At 30.5% G+C, this 24,857-nt stretch overlaps 1 protein-coding gene across 2 annotated transcripts in view; it reads left to right on the top strand.

Annotated features, from left to right (window-relative positions):
* LOC124537554 (kynurenine formamidase) overlaps positions 1 to 24,857 on the top strand; it is a 31,663-nt gene that overhangs the window by 4,458 nt on the left and 2,348 nt on the right. The window contains exons 1-4 of one of the 2 annotated variants that reach the window (XM_047114431.1): positions 9,456 to 9,718; positions 9,800 to 9,935; positions 12,558 to 12,659; positions 21,024 to 21,237. In XM_047114431.1, the coding sequence (XP_046970387.1) occupies positions 9,617 to 9,718; positions 9,800 to 9,935; positions 12,558 to 12,659; positions 21,024 to 21,237 (554 nt within the window). In that variant the 5' untranslated portion in view covers positions 9,456 to 9,616. Of the gene's footprint in view, positions 1 to 9,455; positions 9,719 to 9,799; positions 9,936 to 12,557; positions 12,660 to 21,023; positions 21,238 to 24,857 lie in introns of those variants that run through there. The other variant, XM_047114439.1, reaches the window with a different exon arrangement.

Raw genomic sequence — 24,857 nt, 5'->3', positions numbered from 1 at the left:
TACAACAAACTGTCATTTCCGTAAAATTCAAAACCAACAACAAGTGACAACTAGTTGTATTATGATATATTATTTATCTACAACTGAATACTTTAAAACATTATAGAAATTTAATGGAATTATAAATATAGTACATAACAAGATTTTTAAATGGATATATGACGTATGACACTGATGCCTAAACATCAAATCATATTAAAGGAATAACCCAAGGGTTAACTATAATTATAAGATAATTTCTTGCAACTAGTAACATTGATAACGATGCTTTGAATACAAATACACACATTAAAATCATTAAGATTAGCTAATATATCAATTATTAATATTATGCTTAAGATGGCACGCACAGTTTATCAATTCACGATCACAACATAAATAGACCCTGTGATTGAATATATATGTAATATATTGCATCTTGTTTAAAAACTTAGTACACTTTGTGCTAGAACTGAATACTAAATACTATCTATATTGTAGGGCAGTGCCGGCGTTAATGACGGCCCAGGGCGCCAAATTTAGGGGTGCGATTGGTGGAAGTGGAATACTTTCTCCAAACAATAAAAAATATTAAAAAAATAAATAAATAAATAAAAATAAGAGCTACATGACTTTCTATGTTCACGTCGTTAGCTCTGGGTCACGCTAAAGGAAAGATAGATATCTTAATACAAGTTCACATTGGTTCAGGGTTCAGAAAAAAATTAACACTCGATTTTGATTTTCTTAAGTGGGCCGAATGGGGCCAAAATATTCTTGCCCAGGGTGGCATTCCCTCTAACGCCGGCACTGTTGTAGGGTTCCCATTTGAACGGTGCTTGAACCAGTTTCTTGTCTAAAACCTTGGTGCACTTTGTGGTAGGACTTCATCCACTAATCATATATCGTATCACCAAACGGCAACTGAGCACTTACCAGTAATATAGGGTTCCCGCTGAAGGGCGAGTAAGCCAGTGTAACATACACAAGGGAAATAATATCTTAGTTCACAAGGTTAATAGCGCATAGTTGATGTAATGAATGATTAATATTTCTTTAAGTACAAATATCTAGGCAGTGGTGATCTCTTACAAACTGGCCAATTAGACGGTCCGCCTATCTATAAGACACAAAACATGAAAAGTCTCTAGCAAAATTGCGGATCTTATTTTTTCGTTATTACTTAAAGAACAGACTTAATACTAACGATTTTAAGCCCACCACCATCAATGAAGCCTTGAGTTTTCTACCTTCTTAATTATAAATATTAAATTGTTGAAGAGTGAGCGGTTATGTATGTGGCAAACCATAATCTCTTGTCCTTAGATTTATTTGAGCGCTTAATTGAAATGTCTCAGCACACCTGTTACCTTAGAGTTTCCCGAAATATAATGTGTATTCTCCACATGAGTTCATTTGTTAAGATGGCTTAATAAACTGTGACTACGTCACTAAATTAATATTTCAAATTTAGAACATATAAGAGCTATATATAACATATGAGGACTTCATTAGTTATTCTGAGACCAACATTTTACGTCAGTGACCGCTATTTTTTTTAATAATAATAATAAAGTTGCCTGGAATCAGCAGGGAGTCGAACCCTGAACAATATGTATATACCATAGATACATATGTTTGAGCTCTTTAAAAAGGTTAATAACCTAATATAATCAATAAAGTTTAAGTAGATATATGTATTAATTTTACAGGTGGTTATGTTTTTTATTATAAATTAAGATGCACTGCTCCATAGATATAATGTTTTTTAAACATTTTAAAGAAGCAGTTTTAATATAGTCTGTGAATATTTTTTAATTAGTGCGATATTCGTTTCGGGCGACGTCGAGTGCCAGTAAAAGTTGCTTTAAATTTTTTGCACTGTAAAAAATGGAAAATTCTTAAAGATGGATATGATATTAATGGTGGATATGAAACAACTCTAAATTTTTAACAATTCTGAAAGATATTCCCGAATAAAAATACCCTAGGTAAGTTGCATTACCAATTATAGTGAGGCGGTTTATTATAAACAATTTAAACATACAATCTGATGCACATAAAATAATTTAATGTGCAGTTCAATTGGTGGTAGGACTTCGTGCAAGTCCATCTGTGAAATTAGTGAGCTAGTATAACAAGGTTGTCACATTATCGATGTAAGTTTAATATTTATCACAGCGTTTGGGAGTTTGTGGCCAGATATGATCCGGTACCCTTAAAAAACTAAGTTGAATTCGAATGATGAAACATTCTGGTATAGTTGCTATTATACCTCTTCAGAAGTACCAGATGACAATTCTAAAGGGCACACAATTTGTCACCCCAGGAAACGTATTTTTATTTCCCGTATTCTCCAAACCATGACCTTCGTACTTCGTACCTTTTCAATCGTTGATTCATGCACGAGGTCACTTTAGCAATTCTAAATGTAATTATGCCATGATATCAAGTAATCAATATTACGCATTCTAGACACTCGTACCTAATCGTATTAATTTAATCTCAATACGCCAATTGCTGTAGTCGCAAAGACCTGTAAGATAACGAACCCTTTACTAAGCCACAGTAAGTTTGTGCTCAATCATCGAAATACAATAAACGGGAACATTTCAAGTTAGCTCGAATATTAATTAAATAGTCGCCTTTGAATAAACGAGCACAGAACACATAAATATATATAAACAAGCTACGACATTTACGACATCACGTTAGAAACTTTTAAAGTTATCAGAATTTATTTAATAAATTGTCTATGTATTACAAAACCTTAATCTCGAATCACTCTATCTTTAAAAAAAAACGCATCAAAATCAAATCAAAGCCGTTGCGTAGTTTTTATGATTAAGCATTTTTAAATTTTTACTTTCGGCTTTCTGTATAATAACATAAAATCACTAGCTTTATTTGATTGCGCGATTAAGTAATAACTTAGATAGTCGAGATGGCCCTGTGAGTCGAGATGGCCCAGTGGTTAGAACGCGTGCATCTTAACCGATGATTGCGGGTTCAAACCCAGGCAAGCACCGCTGATTCATGTGCTTAATTTGTCTTTATAATTCATCTCATGCTCAGCGGTGAAGGAAAACATCGTGAGGAAACCTGCATGTGACAAATTTCATAGAAATTCTGCCACATCTGTATTCCACCAACCCGCATTGGAACAGAGTGGTAGAATATGTTCCAAACCTTCTCCTCAAAGGAAGAGGAGACCTTAGCCCAGCTGTGGGAATTGACAGGCTGTTGTTGTTTGTTGTTGTTGTAAGCATATTTAGGCACATAGGGACAGAAAAAGCGACTTTGTTTTATACTAACTAGTGATATACGTACGTTTAATCTGCAAATTGTTATAAATATATTATGTCTAACATATTTATTACGTCTGCGTAAAATATCAAAGTGTAAACATAAAGATTTTAAGATAAAGTCTTGTGTTAATAGTGAATATATTTATTCTGATAAGGGTTAACACCTTGTCACCGAGTAATTGAATTTAAGTTCACATTATTTTCTTATTTCGTAAACATAAAAACCGTTACTATGACATATCCATTAGAGTTACACTGACGCAGACAAATCTTACATGTTACAAGCTTTCGTGGTGTATCTGCAGATAATTTGGCAGACTGTTCGAAACGAGAGTTTTTCCAGTTTTGATTCATATAACATACATATTATTATACTCTTCAAACTATACCCTATTTGAAGTTAATAGAATAAACAAACCTTTGTCATTTATACACTAGTAGACGCCCGCAGCTTTGCTCGCGTTTTAGTGTATTGGTTGTCATGTGTTAGGCAAAAAATAGTCTATATACTTATTTTGAGTTCAAGTTTTCTTCTTACGAAATTTCATCAAATTCAGTTCATCCGTTTGGTTGTGAAAGAGCGACAGGCAGACAGACTGACAAAGTTACTTTAACATTTATAATATTAATATAGATTATTTTTCCCCAAGAGCCTTAAAAAAATATTTTCAAATATAATTGTTTTAATCATTACATTTTTTTTAAAATGGCTTTTATTATGAAGTATAAATCTTTTGTACTGTTGATTTAAAATTATTATTTAGTACAATAAAACTTAAATGTAATTTCTCCCCACATTTCATAATACATACGCAATTAAGTAATAACTAAGATAAGTTTAATAACATGCCTGAGACAGTGTTTGCTTAAGATTATGTTAGTATTTATATGTGATGACTTTGTTAACTTTAATCAATGAAACTAAAGTAAATATACATTTACAGACATAAAGTCACTTTGTTATCACGTTTCACGTCGTGCAACATTTTGTTTAAATAAAGCTAGTTATTTTATGTTATTATATAAAAAGCCGTGCAAAGTAAAAATTAAAGTTATATTCGTAAACTTTGATTTTATCACTTTTAATACAAATATAAAGTTTTACACTTGGTTAAAAGAATATTAATTAAATATTACCTACGTTTCTAGAATTTAAGCGATGAAATATCGATTATTACTAATATTTTTTTTTTACTATTATAATACTTTTTTACATTTCTAGCTTGATTCATCTTAGTATACCTATTGATTTATATAATATATTATTTCCTATTCTCTTAGCTGTAATAAATTGTTATTAGGCAGTCCATTAGAGTTTTACTTAAAAGTATCAACTAATTGTTTCGGTAGTTATATATTTTCAATGACATTAAATAATTGTTTATTTACATAATTATGTTAATTAAGGGTTTGTGTACAAACTTGTAATGCATAACAAAGTCATTACGGTTGCTCCTTGTTATATGTTTACTGAAAACTAATGGCTGTCTCGTTGCCAACCGTTATCTAAGAAATTATACGATTGTGGATATGCCACTACGTAATAGCCGCGACTTTATCTGTAGAAAGAGGCGACAGGTGTATGGAGACAAGTTATGTATGCTGGCAACAATAAATACTTCATTTGTTTATTATAAAACTTTTAAGACGATCAATTAAAAAAAACACAGAATAAATACTTGGTCCCAAAATATTTAATTCAACGGAAATCAATGAAAAATATCACAATTTAACAAACACATAATATTTTTTTCCGGACAATATTAGAAGCGACCACTTGCATTAAATCGACGACTTTCCATAAAGTATTCTTAAATTTCTGGTTAAGTATATTTTTTTAATTAATTAATTACCTTAAAAATTAAAAACAATTCAGATCTGCCACGTTTATTTGATATTGCGTGATTATCATTTTGTTTTAAGATTCGATTTCACCGATTTTCAAATATATTTTTTAATCAATTGTACTGCGACTACCCCATTAAAAACAGGTACATAAAGTATGGAGTACCGCTAGTACTGGAATTACTGGTATACCCGGCATCGCTTTCAAAAGTACTTCGTGTGTCTTTCGTATATTGACCCTCTAAAAAATAATACTGAAATGCAACTTAAAAAATTCATTATATTGCCTGTTGATTTCAAAAAAGAACTGTTTCTTTCGTCCATATAACTATTAGTATATGCTTCCATATTTGAATATAAGGCCTAATAGATTTAATTGACCTTATAGTTAGATTAAAAAGAAAATATTAATTGAGTGTTTTTTTTTAAGAAAGAGACATTTATTTAGTCGTAATTATTACCTACCCTATAATTATTTATTTATATTTTAATATGTACTAATAATTAAATACTTTATATTAATAATTTGCAAGAGCATTTTTAGTTGTGTGTTGTCAAGAATTTGCTGATTCATATACATTTAGCAGTAGGCCTATAAAATTACATTGCGAGTAATACGACACTTATTAAGTAGGTCGACAACCTTTGATAGTAACGGTAATTCTATATATTTATAAAACCTGTGTGGTGCGTCTCAGACTCGGATGTATGGATGCACCAAAGATTCTGAACAATGGACTATACCATAATGGACGGTACCTGTACATCTGTACATATATTTAGATGCTAATAGAAGGTTGTTGAGGTCAAAGCCATGAGTGAAGGACAGCAAGCGATGAGACGCGAATACGTTATAACCACACTATCCCGCAGGCTCTCCAATGCTTGCTGAAGACGGCCCACGCAGTGTTTTTTGTAGGTAGGAACCCTATATATCCGCATTCCCTTCCCAAGGACAGATATATATTTCGGAAGATACACGGTTCATTGCGTAACAAAACGACAGTATTATTCAAGAGTATGTAAAGCTTTTAAGTAAAGCATTATTTGTTGTTAGGGCTTCCTGTAAGCTCGTCTTAGAATGTACCACAAATTCAACCACTAAATAACTTATAGTATAACTATGTATATGAGTATTGGAGTGTTCCGGTTTATAGCGTGTGAATCTGTATACAAGTACAGGGGTATTAGTTCCCAAGGTCATTGCATCATTAACGGTTTTAGATATGCTTAATATCCTTACAATTTTGGACTTTATACTACACTATATAACATGATATACTATATAGCAAACAGGTCTGTTGCTGTGTGAAAGATATGTTAGTAAGAGTATAGATTATAACGTTATCAAAGAAGTAGGTATAATATAAAAAATGTGACGTGTGAATGTGAGTTATATATATACATTATAATGTTATCAAAAAAGTAGGTATAATAAAAAAATGTTACGAGTTATATAAAATAAATAATAACTCATATTTAATCCTATATTTATTTTTTATTTTCTTCACATGCATCTTGTACCTTCCAAATTTGTTAGCTTAATAATTGACCAATCACTATCGAAATATATGTCTTTAGTCTTAGCTTTGATTATTTATATGTCTAAATTATAAAAGTTGAGAATGCACCGAAAATGATTGTATCTAACTGTTGACCCCTAAGCATACGAACACAAGTATAGTACGTCACAACTAAGATGTAGCATCGGCAAAATTCGTAAAAGTCGCTACAGATTCCCGAGAAATTAAGAGCATATGTCAATCGACGTGTTAAATTGACGTATACATTAGGTCATATGATATAACAAGTTATTACGTTTGTGTAAAGTTCATATTCACATAAGGAATAAATATTGATAACTCGGGACAGCGTATTTAATTCAGATGTGATCGGTTTTACGAAACGATGCTACATCTAAGTTGTGTCAAACTATAAAGTATTATGACGTGTCAACCGCAGCTGTCACACACACAAAGAGCGCTTGTTTAGTTCTTTATAGTCGCTCTATTTATGTATGTAAACAATCTAAATGGAAAAAATATAACTTACCTTTCAAATCGTATTGTACATTTATTATTATTATTAGATAAAAACTAAAATGGCCAATCATTTCAGTTCATTATGAATCATTTTACGAAGATGTTTAAAAAGAGGCGAAGCTATATTTATATTCCACGTTTATAAAGTTCGGTAATTATATATGATTTGGTTGCTGCTCCTCCTTAGTTATATGCTTTTACGTCTTTTAGGTATCACTCATAATAAGTTATAACAAGGCGAAAATGTATAACACGAATCGATTATTAAAGACAGAAATTTAACCAAGTAAAGTGTTCCTTTCGATAGAACTTTACTTGGTGGAGAAATTTTACTTGGAGGTAGGGCTTTGTGCAAGCCCGTCTGGATAGGTACCACCCACTCATCAGTTATTCTACCGCCAAATAACAGTACTCAATTATTGTGTTCCCTAGTTCCCAAAGTTGGTGGCACATTGACGATGAATGATTAATATTTCTTACAGCGTCATTGTCTATGGGTGATTGTGTCCATTTACCATCAGGTGGCCCATATGCTCGTCCGCCAACCTATACCATAAAAATGGCAAATTTGCACATGTACTTCTCAGCCGCAATTAAGACAATACTAATTCCCAGAGCAGAGACGCTATAAATGTAAAGAAAAACAGTCTATGACACATATTTAGTCTCTCACATGTTAAGACATCAAGTGCTTTATATCTTAACAATGATTTCACTTAACGACTACCAACACGTCGATAAGACCTTGTCTTTAACCGAATGATAACATTTACACTGTGACAATACAAATTAAACATTGATATTTATTCATAACGCAATAATTATTTCCGCATTTAACGATCCTTTTATCAGCAGGATAATGAGTCAATTATATCATGACCCGAGTTACCCATGAACCAAGAGAAAGTTTGTAATTAAACTTTTATCAATACTTTTTTTTTTAATTTTAATAAAATAAAATATTTATTAATTGATTAATTCATACATTCTACTCGGTAGGACATTGTTTTAGGCCGTCAGGAAAAGTACGCAAACAATGGTAAAACTTGGTGTTGCTGGTTTGAAGTTTGCCAGCGTAACAAGCGACATAACATCTTGGGTTCCAAGGTTGGCCGTGCATTGGTGATGGAATAAATGGTTATTATTTCTTACAGCGTCTATGTCTATTGGCGTTGATGACTACTTATCATCAGGTGTCCCATGACCAGTCCGCACAAAAAATAATATTTTTTAAGACGATATCTATCAATCTTTCTAAATACTGTACATACTTCTGCTCTAGTATGAGTAGGTATGTATATGTTTATACTTTCACTAATTAAACATTCTAAAGCCTCGTTTTTTTTGTCAAAGTTCAATGAACACTTCTTTGGGACGCAATAATACACGTTATAGAACTGATGGATATCCTCTACTCTTTGATTCCTCTATCAAATAAATGTTCCCGACAATAATTAAAGATTAAATGTAGTTAAAAATTAAAAATCATCTGATTGGTGATTTTTATGTTAGTTCACTAGGAACCCTCTTATCTTTTAGAGGAATTTTCTAGGAACTCTTTCAACATTAATAGTACCAACGACAATACTTGATAATGTGGATGTCGGAGCCAGTGTAATAACCGGACATAACTACTTTGTCCCTGTTAGTGGCATCGAATTGGCTTTATAAGAAACTAGCAACCCGAACCAGCTTCGCACGGGTACATGGCTAGTACTAAATAGAGTAGAGAATATCTAAATTATCAACGTTTCTGTATTATACCGTCCAAATATTATATACTAAAATCTTTCTCTCGAATCACTATATCTATTAAAAAAACCGCATCAAAATCAATCGTACAGGGACATACTGCGGTAAGCAACTTTGTTTTATACTATGTAAGGATGGCTAACTTTTTTTATAGCATAATCTACTTTAAGCAATATTTATTCATGGCTGAATCAATGAAAACGCAGTTGTCGTTTTCCGAATTAATTCTAAATTAAAAAAAAAAGTAAGAGGAATTTATTTTTTCCTAATAGAATAATGATTACCTTACCGCTAATGAGTAGAGAACAAGTTTATTTGAAAGCAGATAACAAATGAATAACAAGTACGTTAATTCATTATTAATATGTTTTTGAAACTCGAGTTCACTTTTGATCGCGACTTTCTACTAAAAGGACGGTTTCGAAAACGATATTTTGAAGTTTTTATTAATTTTTTTTAAATTATGTAAACAAAAAATTTTTTCGTTTCAGTGCGTGTTATGAGTTAACATAATACTCTTGTTTGTTAATATTACTTGGCGAATAGTTTAGACCTATATACCGCTGATTAGATAGCACGAAATAGCGTTTTTTGAACTATCTATATAGATATTTAATTTTATCTTTGTTATTTAATGTACTCTGTGCTCCGTTTCATTACAACAAAAATAATTGTGTCTGTGCTCTTAAAATGTCAAATAAAGAAACAAAAAACTTTAATTATTTAATAAATAATTTAACAAATTTATTTTTGAAAAGAAACATATCATACGCTCCCATTATCACAGAAGAGGTAGATATATATTATCTTAAATGAGGATGTGATTTGAAAAACATTCAGTCAAATAATTTAAATTATTTGATTTATTCTCAGGCCAGTGTACCGAAGAAAATGGCGCTGATAACTGAAAATATAGATCTGGAGAGAGAATATTCCCCCAGCATGTGGTCGACGAGGTTTCCGTCAGCCCAGGAAGTACTTCAGCATCACGTGAACTTCGTTACCACAGGTAGGTCTTTTTGATTTTATTAGACTAATTTATAAGTAATCATTTTTTTTTTTTACTTTATTAATTTTAACTCCATGTAACTTTCTGTAATAATCTCAACGTAGTATAAATATTCGCTGCCTGCTGTCTGTACGCTGACATCTTTTAAACTACGCATCTGGTTTTAATGTCATTTTCATCAATAAAGAGACTCATTCAAGACGAAGATGTACATGTATAATACATGCATTCTATAATAGTCGAGAAAATCAAAGACTTTAAATTTTTCCAATCAGAAAAAATCAAGAATTTTCTTATAATGTTTTTTTTTAATATAAAACTTATGTATAGACCTTCAAAGTACCCCTATGAAGTCGAAACTGGTAGCTGGTAAAATTAAGAAGACTAAAGAAAACAGAAAACAAACCATTTATAACATATATTTCTTCAATGATAAATGTTAAATTTAAAAATAAGTGTAATGTTCATAAATACACGAAAATATAAAAAAAAAACAAACAGTCAAACAGTTGACTATATAAAAATAAGCAATGGTATCTCAATTATATGCGGTAGCTACATATAACAGTTCAAATTTAAATATTAAACAAAATGGCAACATTCTTGTTCATATCAATAGAAATATTGTTTTTTTTTTTTAATTCTATTTACGTTTTAGTATATTCTGTCCCAACGCAAACGCGAGTATTTGGTGACTGTGTATAACTCACTTAAAACTTAGTTCAAAATGCAATTAATAAGTTTATGTATAAATAGGTTATAAAGCCCACATCTTTGGTCAGCAGCTCATTATATATTATAAATATCATTTTAAAATGAATTCAGCCATATATAAATACGGCTGCCGTATATAATAAGGATAGATAAAAAATAAAAATAATTTTAAACATAATTAGACGCAGAATAATACGTTCATTATATATTTGCGTATAAGGTTAGTCCAAAGAGATTTATGTAATTGATTTTATTATGTGTAAATTTCTATACACTATACCCTCGTCGATAAATCGATTGACATCATTGTATAATTCCCAATCCTCTTTACCTTTGGGAATTGAAAAGGTAATACCAAATCCATCGCAACTAATTGCGTTGTGATCATACTTGACCACGTGTAGAGTCATCGATAATTTATGGATCAGGAATTAGATTTTCAATTTTGTTTGGTTTTAACGCACGAAATGTCAAAGCTACTTACTACCTTTGAACGAAAATATAATAACGATATCCATTCATATGGTCATATATGAAACATCAATTCGAATTGATGTGTTGTGTTTCTTAATTATAATTGAGGTTGATTACTTGAAATATATTAAAACCCAAAGTAGTTTTTCCAGCTTTTGATATAGAATATGGCTGTCCATGTAATGTTGTAGATAGCAGACCTCGAACATTTAAATCATTATTTAGTTTTTATCGAGACTTAATTAGTTTATCAATCAGGGAACAAGCAAATTCGTCAGCCTCGCTCTTGATATGTGTCCGATCGCGTCTGATTTTACTTCCATCAATATATAACATATATTTATACAAGACATATAAATAACGTTACATAGTGGCGTGGCCTTAATTCGATCAAGAGAAGCCGAAATTTTTTTGGATTTTTTTTTGTAATCAAATAAAATAATATACTTGATTACTAGATTTTGCTTTCAACGTTTACAATAGGGTTTACAAAAATCCCTCGTAGTAATCGATTTTTACGTTAAAATTATTTTAAGTACATATAAATTTACTAAGCCATTATCAAAGACAAATCTAGTACGTATGTATATCAAGGTTATAGTATTTTAATTGAGTCATAAAAGGCAAAGTCGGAAAGACAATTACAGGAAAATGAAAATCAATTTCTTAACGTCAGTGATAAAGAAAATACAAATTTAATACTAGAAATTTGAAGAAAAAATTCGCGCTCTGTTAGTTGTAGTTTTAAAAAGAACAATAGATCCTAAAATCTTTGTTTCATTTTAATTTAATATTTAAAAATAAAAGTATTACTATTTAACATTTTGCTTTCGTTATGCTGGCAGCCGTTGAATAACAATTCCGATTTTATGGATGGAAAATGAACTAGCTCTCCTGTCTGTCCTATCAGCACAGGAGACAAACACACAAACACTTCTTTTATTTGCACAAATTCTCCCAGGAAAGACAACGATTCCTATCTGTTGACAAAGGTGTGTGTATGATATAAGTGTACTTACAAATAATCGTTGACAGTTATTACAAAAATATTAGCACTTAACACCTGTGACAATAATTGCTTATATTTCGGACTCACTAGAGGTTATTAGTGACGTCTTGTAACAAAACACATAACGATACGTACATTTCAAACCAATAGTGGCCCCTCTTTAAACAATAAGTAATTTTCTAATTTAATTAACATAAGAATTAATAACATCAAATGCTTAAATATACACAAATATGAACTAAAACTAGCTACTGTATAAATAAATGCGTTGAATGGTAGCAGAATGCTAGAATTTCCCCGTTGAATGCAATTCCGATCCTCTGAGCAAAAAATGAACCAGCCCTCCTGTCACCACTGGAGGTAATAAGGCGAAGAGTTATACTTTTGTTGAAGATTTTCTAATAGGTACATGTTTGATGTTTCAGCAAGCGAAGTGGTGGTGAACAACATACCTCACAAATTGGAAATCGAGTATGGGTCGACTCCGGGACAGAAACTGGACATACTTGGAACTGATCTACCAGAAGGTGGGTATTGTTTACGTGTTCAATTCCTTTCGAGATCACGCGAAGCCAATTATTTCATTAAAATAATATGTCAGAGTGAATGGTAAAAGTACATGTATGTCACAACTTCAAGGTGAAATGAAATACTTTCAGTTCTAGAAAGATAAAATTTCCAAAATTTATTTTTTAACCTCGTTATATAATCGTTAAAGTAATACGTATTTTAAAAACACAGTTATCTTACGCCTTTTGTTTTTTTTTTTATTAAAATGTGTTTCAACATAATTTTTCCACTAAGACGAGAACTATAAACTAAGTAGTTATCGCCTTTGCATATGCGGATATCCCTCGGAGTTCAAACTTGCTTCGTACCAAATTTGATCAAATTCGGCTCAGTGGTTTTCTAAAAAACAACAGAAACAGACAGGGTGTAACTTTCGCATCTATAATATTAGTATAGATAGATTAATCTTGTTATATCATTATTTCGCTGGTCCACTTGATACAGGACAGCACACAGTCGTAAATATGAGATCGTTTGTAAGAGATTGTTACCTAAATTTTTACGTTGCCTTTCATATATAAATGAGTAACAATTTTTCTGACGACCTCCATGGTCGAGTGGTGTGTACACCGGTTTTCATGGGTACGCCACTCTGAGGTCCCGGGTTCGATTCCCGGCCGAGTCGACGTAGATTACCATTAGTTTTCTATGTTGTCTTGGGTTTGGGTGTTTGTGGTACCGTCGTTACTTCTGATTTCCATAACACAAGTGCTTCAGTTACTTACATTGGGATCAGAGTAATGTATGTGATGTTGTCTTATACTTATGTTTTCTTGTATTAAAATTGATCTAAATGCACTTAACTACTGGTAGGCACTTGTTTGGGAACCACTGAATATTTAAAGGTAGCAATGCCGAGTATGATTGTCAATGTAGTAGTTGTCACTAGAGAGATAGTATCAGGTAGAAATATAATTTAAATTTGAATGAGACCTTTATAAAAACAAACAAAAACGTATTAAAGTGTAACAATAGTCATGAATATAGATAAAAAATAAAACGTGAATAGAAACATTTTTTCAACTTGTTCGAATGAAATAATTTGACACCTTTTTATTGTTAATCGCAGTACATTAAATTACGTCATTATGTATTATAGATTAATAAATAATATATTCATAATTGTAACGCACATTTAATAAAAAGTAATAAACCAAAAATATGCAACGATTTTATACGCTTCGTTTTTATCATTCTTAAACTATTCAGACAGTTAACAGAGCCCATAAATACAGTATCTTTCGATAAGTCTGTGCCTGGTTAAAAATAGTTCAGCAAGTCTGGTGGTAGGTCTGATGGTAAGCTGTAACCACCAAATCGGCACCAGTAAACCTTGGGTACCAATGTTACGTTTGTACGTAAGCTGTTTGATAGAAATTGTGATGTTAGCTTGACATCTACCTAGAGAGACTTGTATGAAGACCTACCTCCGAGATTATACTTTATTGTAAACCACATAGTAAAACCTGTTGCAACGCATGCAACTTTTATGTAACAAGAATGTAATTTTTAGTGTTAAAGTGGGGTGCAATGAAGAATAAAAAAATAAATAAAATAGAAAAAAATACAACATATATCCAGCCCAAATAAAAGAACCGTACAATTTTGGCGACCTCATCGCTATTAGCGAGTACTTCCAGGTAACCAACGGTGTAGAATAGGATAACTCATAGAATATGAGGTGGGTAGTGCTCTACTACTAAATAAAATAAGAACGTTTATATTTAATTGACTAAAGATTACAATAGGTAATAATTAAGTACCTAATTATGAGTTTGTTTTTAGGTCTTAGCCTTCGTCAAATATAACCTAGTTTTTTTTTATTACTGTATACTAGTCAATAATAAATAATTAATCGCTTTTTTGAGCTGTTTTACCATTAAATTATGGGTTTTGTCGCATTTTAATATAAAAAGAACCTTGTACAGGTCGAATCAAGGTCTAAATTACCGCTAAGTTTATTTAAAATTTGTATCGATATGTCCCAAGGCTAACGTTTTCAAAATAATTAAATTTTCGAATAATCACTCTTTTCCATTACATGCATTAATTGAGGTTAAACTTAGCGTTGTAACTGGTTTGGTACCATTTTTTTATATTTGTCTTTAATTGGATAAATGATAATAATTATTGAGTTGTTAGTATAATTATAATTATTACGTTTACTTTTTAACCGACTTCAATCAAAGAGAAGGTTAATCAATTCAGTTGTATTTTTACGTTCGTTACATCTGCACGTCATCACTTATAAATCGATAATAATTTATATTAATACTTTCATTATTAGAAAGTTATTTTTTTGTTTTGGAGGATACTTAGCGTTCCCTCTTAAAATGATTTCTATAGTCGCGATTCCACTGTTTTGATGGACACAACATTAACGAAAATTCATTCGGCACATGCAGATTTCAGATACAGAAATTACATAAAAAATTATAAAACTCGGTAATTTATTATGCAGCATCGATAGGCCAATCGGCAAATGGGTAACCTTACGGAAAATGGTTCATTATTCGAACTTGGTGATAACTATTTAAATATTTATGATATTCAAAAACCTCTTAACTGTATAAGGAATCTTAACACAGTTTGTTTGCTAATAGGATTCATAGAAACAAATTAATAGCTTTATTATGAATACACATAAAAGCTTACTTACTTGCGGCATAATTTATTTCAGCTGAGTGATAGCTGATTGTTTATAAGAACGGTGAATCTGGTGCGAGGCTACTATAAAAAAAAAATATTCAAATCAAATAAAAATATTATTATTCCACCTAATTACTTATATCCACTTTAATGTAATTTCTAAAGTTATCCGTCATTATTTACGATTTCATAATAAGTACCATAGATTATAATCTAGCAATAATTATTACTATTTGGGTTGTCTGGAAGACATGACTAATAAGCCATAAGTCCGCCGGTTGTACAACACTTTTATCTACTTCTTTTTACCCGACTGCCAAAGAAGGAGGGTAATGTTTTTCGAGTGTATGTAAGTATGTATGTATGTCTTTTCCTTTGTGACCTCCTGTAGCCTAAACGGCTTGATGGATTTTGATGTATGAGGTATCGTTAGATTTGTCTTGATTACGGGAGTGTCATAGGATACATTTTATCCTAAAAGTCCCACGGGATAAAGACATAATAATATTTTTTCTAAATTTCCCTTTAAAAAAATATGTATGCGGTATCATTAGATTCATTTCAATCACGGGAGTAATTAATATAGGATACGTTTTTTCTCAAAATTCCCACGGGAACATGTTAATTCTGCGTCAACGCAAAGTTTTACTCTTTTTTTAGTGTGCAGTCGGGTATTTTGTTTTTTTAATAATTATTTTATATTCTATTTTTGTTTTTTATTAATTTTGGGTTGCTTTCTTTTTTTGTTGTTGTGTGCTATAAAGTATAATTCATTCAATCATTCATTATTGCTCAGGCTAACATTAATCGAAGATGTCAACCAAGAATTACGATCAAATAAAAAAAAAAATCAAAATCAACATGCGATATTCCTATGTTCAAGTTTGGCTATACATAGTGATTTCATAGGCTATGTAAAAATAATAACAATGACAGATACACGAATAGCCGTAAATTTTATCAATCAGCCAGACTCATACACATTACGTTTTATAATTATAATTTTAATATAGAAATACTCAGTTATTAAATAATTCTTACTACAGATCTTAATTGCTATGCATAATGGATGTCATCGTGTAGTCACGTGATACTTTATTATTATTGTTATTTATAATACAACACCATATTGCACAACTTATTTCATTATTAATAAAATCTGTAATTGATCAAATTTATAATAATTAATAGTAATAATATTTAACACAATAAAGTTTCGAAAGTAGATTCTGGCAACATTAAGAATAAAATAAGATACTTGGCAGTTAATCTTTTCCTTAAATTAAAACAAAATACCAAGGAATACAAATTTAAGTACGAGAAATATGAAATTGCCTATGTGGAAATCTGAGAACACTAAAAGTAGATGGATATCTACTATTATAAATTTCTTGGTATTGCTGTGATTTTTTAAATAATTGTGCTTTATATATGTCACCGTAAAATTACAAAATTCAATATAATTACAATATAGAGAAAACTAATGCGTTAAATTGCAATCATATTTTTTATGGTATAGGTTGGCGGACGAGCATATGGGCCACCTGAAAGTGGTCACCATCACCCATAGACAATGACGCAGTAAGAAATAGTAACTATTCCTTACATCGTCAATGTGCCACCAACCTTGGGAACTAAGATGATATGTCCCTTGTGCCTGTAGTTACACTGGCCTCTCACCCTTGAAACCGGAACACAACAATACTGCGTACTGTTGTTTGGCAGCAGAATATCTGATAAGTGGGTAGTACCTACATAGGCGGGCTTGCACAAAGCCCTACCACCAAGTGAATTTCACGGTTCACAATATTTCGACAGTATACAATCTGACGAGACAGATTACAATCTAACGAATTTTGTAATCTTACGGTGACATATATAAACATGCAGATAATAATCAAATTGGATATCATTAAGCTATGAATGCACAGAAGGTTTATATGTATATATCGTTAAAATAAATAAAGAATTCTTTATATTTTAGAGTAAAAATGTTGACGATAATGTAACTTTAATACAACATTATGCAGCTTATTCTAACAGAAAACAAGGTATTAGAAAAAAATTAACGTAATGATAGAGAAAGCGGACCCTTTTCTGTTATGGAATGGTTATTAAATAAATTATACCTCAACGTTTGTCTTACTAGTAACATTAATAAATAAACTAGCTGTTACCCGCGAGTTTGCTCGTGTGGATGTCGAATATATGTATATCCAATCAATTCAACCAATCTTTGTATACTACGTTGATGTTTACTACTTAGGGTAGAATATCCGAAAACGACTTTCAATCCCTATTTCATCCTCTTTGGGTTAGAATTTACAAAATACTTCATAGTGTGTCTACTCAATACAACGATGCTACTAATTTCATGGTACTAACTTTAATAGTGTACGCTCGGCGATGTCAAATCAGTCCTGACATATTTATTTTATAAGTATATATAAAATGAATAATTGTATAACTCAGGAATAATGTACCTGAATAATGTTATTTATTAATACTAAATATATATATAAGTATACAAAGGCGTAAGTACCATTTTTGTAGTTAGATATTTACGCATACACTTCAGTACGTAAGTACGCAATATTAGTACATCTATGTCTGTTTTAAAGCTTTATAATATAAGAGCACTGTATAAAATATTTAATATTATAAATAAGACAAGCAAGTGTTTATAAACGTGTATTGATAAACCCATGATTAATTACAATGTTAATTCAAAATTTATCTCAGACCAAACAGGTTGTATAAATTACGCAAGCTGATAATGCCCTTAATAAAAATGCTAATTTTTGTTATAGAGTTTGACAAAATTAATATTATTTTGAGTATATATTAATAGACATGCCATCGGAAATTTTTGTTTCAATATATCAAGTTAAAGTCAATCGCACAAAACAAACACATTTATAGTGTTTTATAATGTTGGCCATTGGCCATTGGCCATTGGACATTGGCGGAATCACCATCACAACGATTCGAACTGCTATTGTACTAGATCCTATTGAACTATATCTAAACGAAAATTGTTTATAAAATAAAGTCGCTTAGCAGTAGCTGTCCTTATGTGTTCTTAGATCTTTAAAATAACCGAACGGAATTTGATGGAAAAAATTTAATAGATAGATTGATTCAGGAGGAAGGTTTATACGTACAACACATGCACAATGTAGTAGAGAGACACTGATCATTTTAGAGGTTATAACGTGATGTTGTAAATAAAGATTTTTTTTTTAGTATATTTAGCAAAAGCATTGCATCCGTGCGAAACCAAATAGGTCGCTAATATTCAATAATATAATCAGAGTAGTTACGCATAATAACCCAAAATATCACGCTTCAACTAAATGACTGTTAAAAATATTAGGTACATCATCACTATATTGGAATTTTACATACTTTGTGTACTGTCTATTGTAGTTATTCATTCTTGGTCTATATTTATTTGGTTAGATATATGGCCGTAGATTCCAAGGTCCAAAGGTACAAACCGCAGATCGGACCGAGAAAAAATTACATTTTAACGAAAACGTCGTTGTGTTACTGTTTGTACACTCTTCCCTCGGATAGTTAGTTAAGCCATTAATCCGCTCTATTCGTTCCACTGCTCAAACTCCCGATCGTGTGGAGACCTGTGTTTGCACACTTTTGCACTGTATTACGCATATTCCTTTGAACTTGGTTGCCGTGACCAAAATTCCTGACGACTTTCTTTAAGTAGTGTATACTGTGCCTAAAATGGTATAGCCAACCTTGATCGATTTACAATAATAAACCTTAATTATTGTAATTAATATTTTTGTATTGAAATTTACTGTAACATATAGATATATATTTCTCTGCTAATAAAAAGCAATATGTGAACTCCCGGATTAGTTTGTCCCTAAACTGTAAATCAGCAAAACACGCCACCAGACTCTCCGTTGAAGTTGGACGCCACGATATCGCTTTTGCAGTTATTACTTCTGTGAATCCAATAAATTTCCGAAGAGTTTATTGAATTTATCAAAATAATCTTTGAAATAGTTAGATTAGAATATAATATAATGGCACTACGATTAAGATTCTGTAAGTATTTGTCACGACATTTCCATTTTTGGTAGAAATCGTAATTCACATATTCATTATTATATAATGTATCGATGTTGTTTTCGAATGTCTGGAATCATTAATTAAAAAAAATAATTAATTTTATTTAATATGAATATAATACCATAGGTTTTATACATATATTGAAACCGATATATTACGCCTAATCTCCTCGTGAATTCAATTTAATCATTTTATTTTTATCAATGACAAAAAACGTACCCGATATCCTATTGATGATATAATCAACTTAGAAGACAAATTATATTAAATTTCTAACAGCTGATCGAGCGTGATTGAGTGACAGGCATCCTTTCACAGCAACAAAAATAAAATCATGTATGACAATAAAATCGTTCGCCCTGACTGACTATCTATCAACACACAAACAAAACTACTAAGTCTCGAAAGTTGACATTTCAAAGAGGTTTATATCTAGACGAATCATCCGTATAGGAAATAATTTTGAAAAATTTAACTAAGGTGAACTAAAATTAAAAAAAAAAAAAATTCTTTGAAATTACAATCTGTTATGTATTTCGAACATCAGTTCGTTTGAACGTTACTATAACCGAATCACGAAACCTTTCATTATTATGACCTCAGTTCGTCAATTTTCCCCTAACCATAAAACATTGTTTTAATTGACTAATCAAGGTAAAAATAACTTCATAATTATATCCCACTTTATAATTATAACCTCTAAATTAATAACACAGGAAAATTACAAACGTTATTATTCTTTGTTAAATATTATAATTGCTTTGTGCTTTTATCGTTTTTATTTATTAAGTAATATCTAAATGTATTTTTAAAGTCATTAAGACGAAATAGATAGCGTAATTAAAAGTATCTGAGTCTATTAGGCTAAAGACATCTCGTTATATTCATTATATTTTATGACAAGTTTGACAGTTCATAATTACCTACTTATGAAACTTTACGATTAATAATTGAAATATCGATATTTATAGGAATTCGCTTTGTGGCTCTGTAGCTTCTGTATCTTCTCAATAGCCGTCTAGATATTGTGTTACAACTTTCAATACGTCATTATTACATAATATAAAACAAAGTCGCTTACCGCTGTCTGTAGATATGTATGATTAAATCTTTAAAACAACGCAACGGATTTTGAGACGGTTATTTTTAATACACATATGATAGTGATTCGAGAGAAAGGTTCTTGTATATAAGACATGGAAAATATAGAAAAGAAACGCTGATAATTTTGTTTCTAATATGATATCGTAAATAAAAAAAATCTATAGTTGATTTAGTATCATTGTATCCTTGCGAAGCCGTGTCAGGACGCTAGTATTGTACATATGTCAACTATTACAATAGTGGAAACTTTCTTATCAATTCAACAAACAAAAATTTAAGAAGTGCATATAACTCCCCGTTCGATCGAGCACATCACAAGTAGGGCATCGTATGTTAAAACTATTCCACAGCCTCTCCATTTCGTGTCGAGGTTAACAAACGCAGTGATTTTAGTTACAAAACGTCATAAAGACCTGTAAAACAGAAATCGATAATTTTTTCAACATGTATTTTTATAATGTTTTTAGATTCCCCTATACTGGTCTTCGTGCACGGTGGTTACTGGCAAGAGCTGTCACGAGAAGTGTCACGGTATCCAGCACAGCCTCTACACAGATTTAGGATCAAGACAATCGTCGTTGGATATGATTTGTGCCCAACCGCCACGTTACCGGAGATCGTCAATCAAATACTCAACGCGGCGAGATTCGTTTTCGAATATGCTGAAAAGATGGGATCAAGGTAATTTGAAATATTTCAAATAAATATTAAATACGGGTAATATTCAAGCTGACGAGCAAATTGCCTCTTAACATATAGAAAGAATGAATATACCACAACTCTCATTTCAGTTTTGTAAAACATTAATATATAAAATATTTCTTGTTTAGTCAAAACAGTATAATTGATTTCAATAATAGAATAATAAACAAAATAAACAAGCTTCAATCATTTTCTCTAGTAGTCGTGTTTATAAATAAAAAGGTTTTTCTTTCATCACGTATTCTGAATAAAAATGATTAGGTACTAAAAATGTAAACATATTATTAAGTACACACTAGTGTACCACTATATTATAAAAAACAATAATATTTAATATATACAAGCATAAATATCGGGTTGTTATATACAGACATACAAATGTAAGTCTATTTATTAATTTATATACTTACAGCATATTTTCAATTATTTATTTATTTATTTATTCTTTATTGCACCCAATCTTACAACTAAAAAATAACATTTTAGTTACATAAAAGTTGCATGAGGTGCAACAGGCGGCCTTATCGCTAAGCAGCGATCTCTTCCAGGCAACCTTTGGGTAAAGGATCATGATATTGATATTAATGGGAAGGGTACAATAACTTTTTACATATATATATATATATATATATAGTATAAATTCTTAATAGAATAGTATACAATACACAAATAACAATAAATATATACTATATTAAATACATACATACATACATACATAAATAAATACATAAAATATATATAATAAAATAGGAGATATTAACTAAACAAGAAATTAACAACAACAACAACGACTGCTTAGAATAACTAATGCGATAAGTAAAAGTTCTTAACCATACTTTTAAAAACGGCTAATGACTGTGCGCGCCTTACAGCTAAGGGTAATGTATTCCAAAGTCGAGAAGCTTCTACAGTGAAGGACTTAGAATAGTAAGAAGAAGAATGAGAAGGAATGGAGAGAATTAAATTTTCATTCGAGCGAAGAGCACGCTAATTAATTAAATTAATTAAATTAAATTAATTAGTAATAATTATGTAAGTAATGTACATCAAATTAACAAATAGTTCCATGAAAAGTTGATTTTTGAAAGGACGTAACAATGATAAAAACAAATGAGAATTATGAATGATTTCGATTCCATATATTGATTTCAATGTTTTCATTATTTACTCATCCCATATAAGAGATTGATTCCCAAGATTTTTTGAGATTATTCAATACAAGAAACTGACATCGATACTTATACCAATACGAAAGCGTCTTGTAGCCGCAATTATCAGTATTATTTAATATTGTAAAGTCTTACCAGTGTATGATCTAATTAAACTCATTATACTCTCTAACAATTATTTTAATAATGAACTAAAAAATCCTTATATTCATAATATGACTACCAGAAATATAACCAATAAAAACTTAACCTTTCCAAGAACCAAAAATCTATACGGGAAAAAATCTCTTAACTATGTCCTTCCTACCTATGTTTATAAATGAGTTACCAAAAAATATTAGAGAAAAAATTACAGAAAAAAATATCAAAAATGTCCTAAAAAAATATTTTTATCAAAAATTATAATATACTATGTATGTATATATATGTATATGTGTGTATGTGTATGTATGTGTATGTGTATATGGTATGTATATAATTAAAAAAAATATATAATTAAATGAGACATTTGGGAACGGCCTGTATTGTTTAGTTTTAATAAATAGTATATGCGAATACTTTTCTTAGCCAATACAAACCAGAAAATGGTTTAATGGCTTGTAAAATATATTAATGTGTATGTTTTATTATAAAAAGAAATAAATAAATAAATAATAAATAATAATTTAATATTTTATGTTGGTAACAAAGATCAAGATGTTCACGTCTACTTCAAAGAGATATTAATTGAAATTCAGTGAATCGTTTTTGTAAGGATGTCTATGAGAGATACCATTGACGTGAAAGGGGCTGCGATTGCACCCTTAAATGTGGTTTTCAGACAGCACCGACGATCTCAACATCTGCTTAAAATAAATATATAAAATTATTATTAAAAATAAATTTAGACTAGATGGTTACTTCTAAGAAATGCGCGTTCTTATTAAACAGGGTTTGTATGAGTTTTTATTGTGAAAAAAAATAATAACATGCTTTTTTGTAGACGAACACCAAATAGTTAATTGACGATTAAAAAATATGTACAGCAAAAGCCATGGCATAAACTAGTTTAAACTCTACCTCTTGATACTTAGTACAGATCGTTTACAGTTATCAGCGTAGATGATGGTTATAATTTAAATAAAATACCTCTCGAATTTCATGCTGTCAAACTCATCTAATCGAATTTATCTTAAATCGAATCTTATGCATTCAATTTTATCACCGACGTCAATGTCATTAAGATTTTAAAGGTCGCCATTAACGTATAATTTAATAAACATTTTCAGTGATTTTCATTCTTTGTTCGCATATTTTTAACCTCATCGACCAGAAGTGATGACATTTTAAAAAATAATACACGAATTATTTAATATCTGATTTATAATAAAATATCACAATTATTATTATAAACGAATAATAAATAAATATCATTTACTTTTAATTAAATTAAATAGAAATCTGTCAAATATTTTAACGTTCTATTATTAATATGATTACCAATCAAAATAAACGATAGCCAAACAAAATAATCATATGTTGAAATACGTTTTGTCTAATAATTATTATGTTTTACCTAGGCGAGCAAGCACTAAAGGGATCTGATGATTTCGATATCTAAGATCAATCTTTCGCAATGATAGTCGAGTTCAGGACTCGCATGATCTTCGGGTATACATATATGATACAATTGAACACGTGAATTTTATGCAGGAAAAGTAAATCGTTTTGACACTTTCCGAATCAGAAGTTTACTCCTAGTTCTCCATGTAAAGTGGCAAAACTACCTAACATGGTAGTATTATGAAGAGCAATGCTGTGCTGTACAGAAACCGTACAAATAAAATGTCTGCTAAGACGGTACGGTCAAGTTTTTATAACTACTACTCTACTAATTGGAGTTGAAACAGGGAAAACGAAATTCTTAAGAAGTCAATTTCTACTTTTAAGAAAAGAATGTCGCATATCTATCTACAATTTACAACCAATTTTTAGGGAAAATAACTAAAATAATTTCAAAATATACTAAAGGATTAAAGAGTGGTCGAAATTCCCGCCTTTAATATTAATGTTGATGTTACGAAATTTAATTTTATAGCAAACATAAAGAAATGATAAATCTTTATTTACTCCTTTCATAAAAAAAACATTTCAGAATACCTACTGATGAAACAAGGCTTTACTTCCAAATTTTTTATACCTTTGCCAAACGATATATGTATTCGCTCGTACTGTTCTAATGTATCGTACAATTAGTCAGTTTTTTTAAGCATTGCACCGCAAAGGGCAATATTTACTTATTGATTAATAATTAAGAACAATTTAACTTAACTACAGTTCTAGACATTTTAGTCATCTATAAATTTATCATACTTTTTGTGTATCAGTTATAGCCAACGTCTGAAATAGCAAAATATTTAAATATTTTTGCATAATTGGTTACTTTTGTAT

Source organism: Vanessa cardui, chromosome 2 (genome assembly GCF_905220365.1).
Source record: "Vanessa cardui chromosome 2, ilVanCard2.1, whole genome shotgun sequence".
In the NCBI taxonomy this organism is placed as follows: Eukaryota; Metazoa; Arthropoda; class Insecta; order Lepidoptera; family Nymphalidae; genus Vanessa; species Vanessa cardui.
Note: the sequence above shows the minus strand (reverse complement) of the source record. Positions and strands in the feature narration are given on the sequence as shown.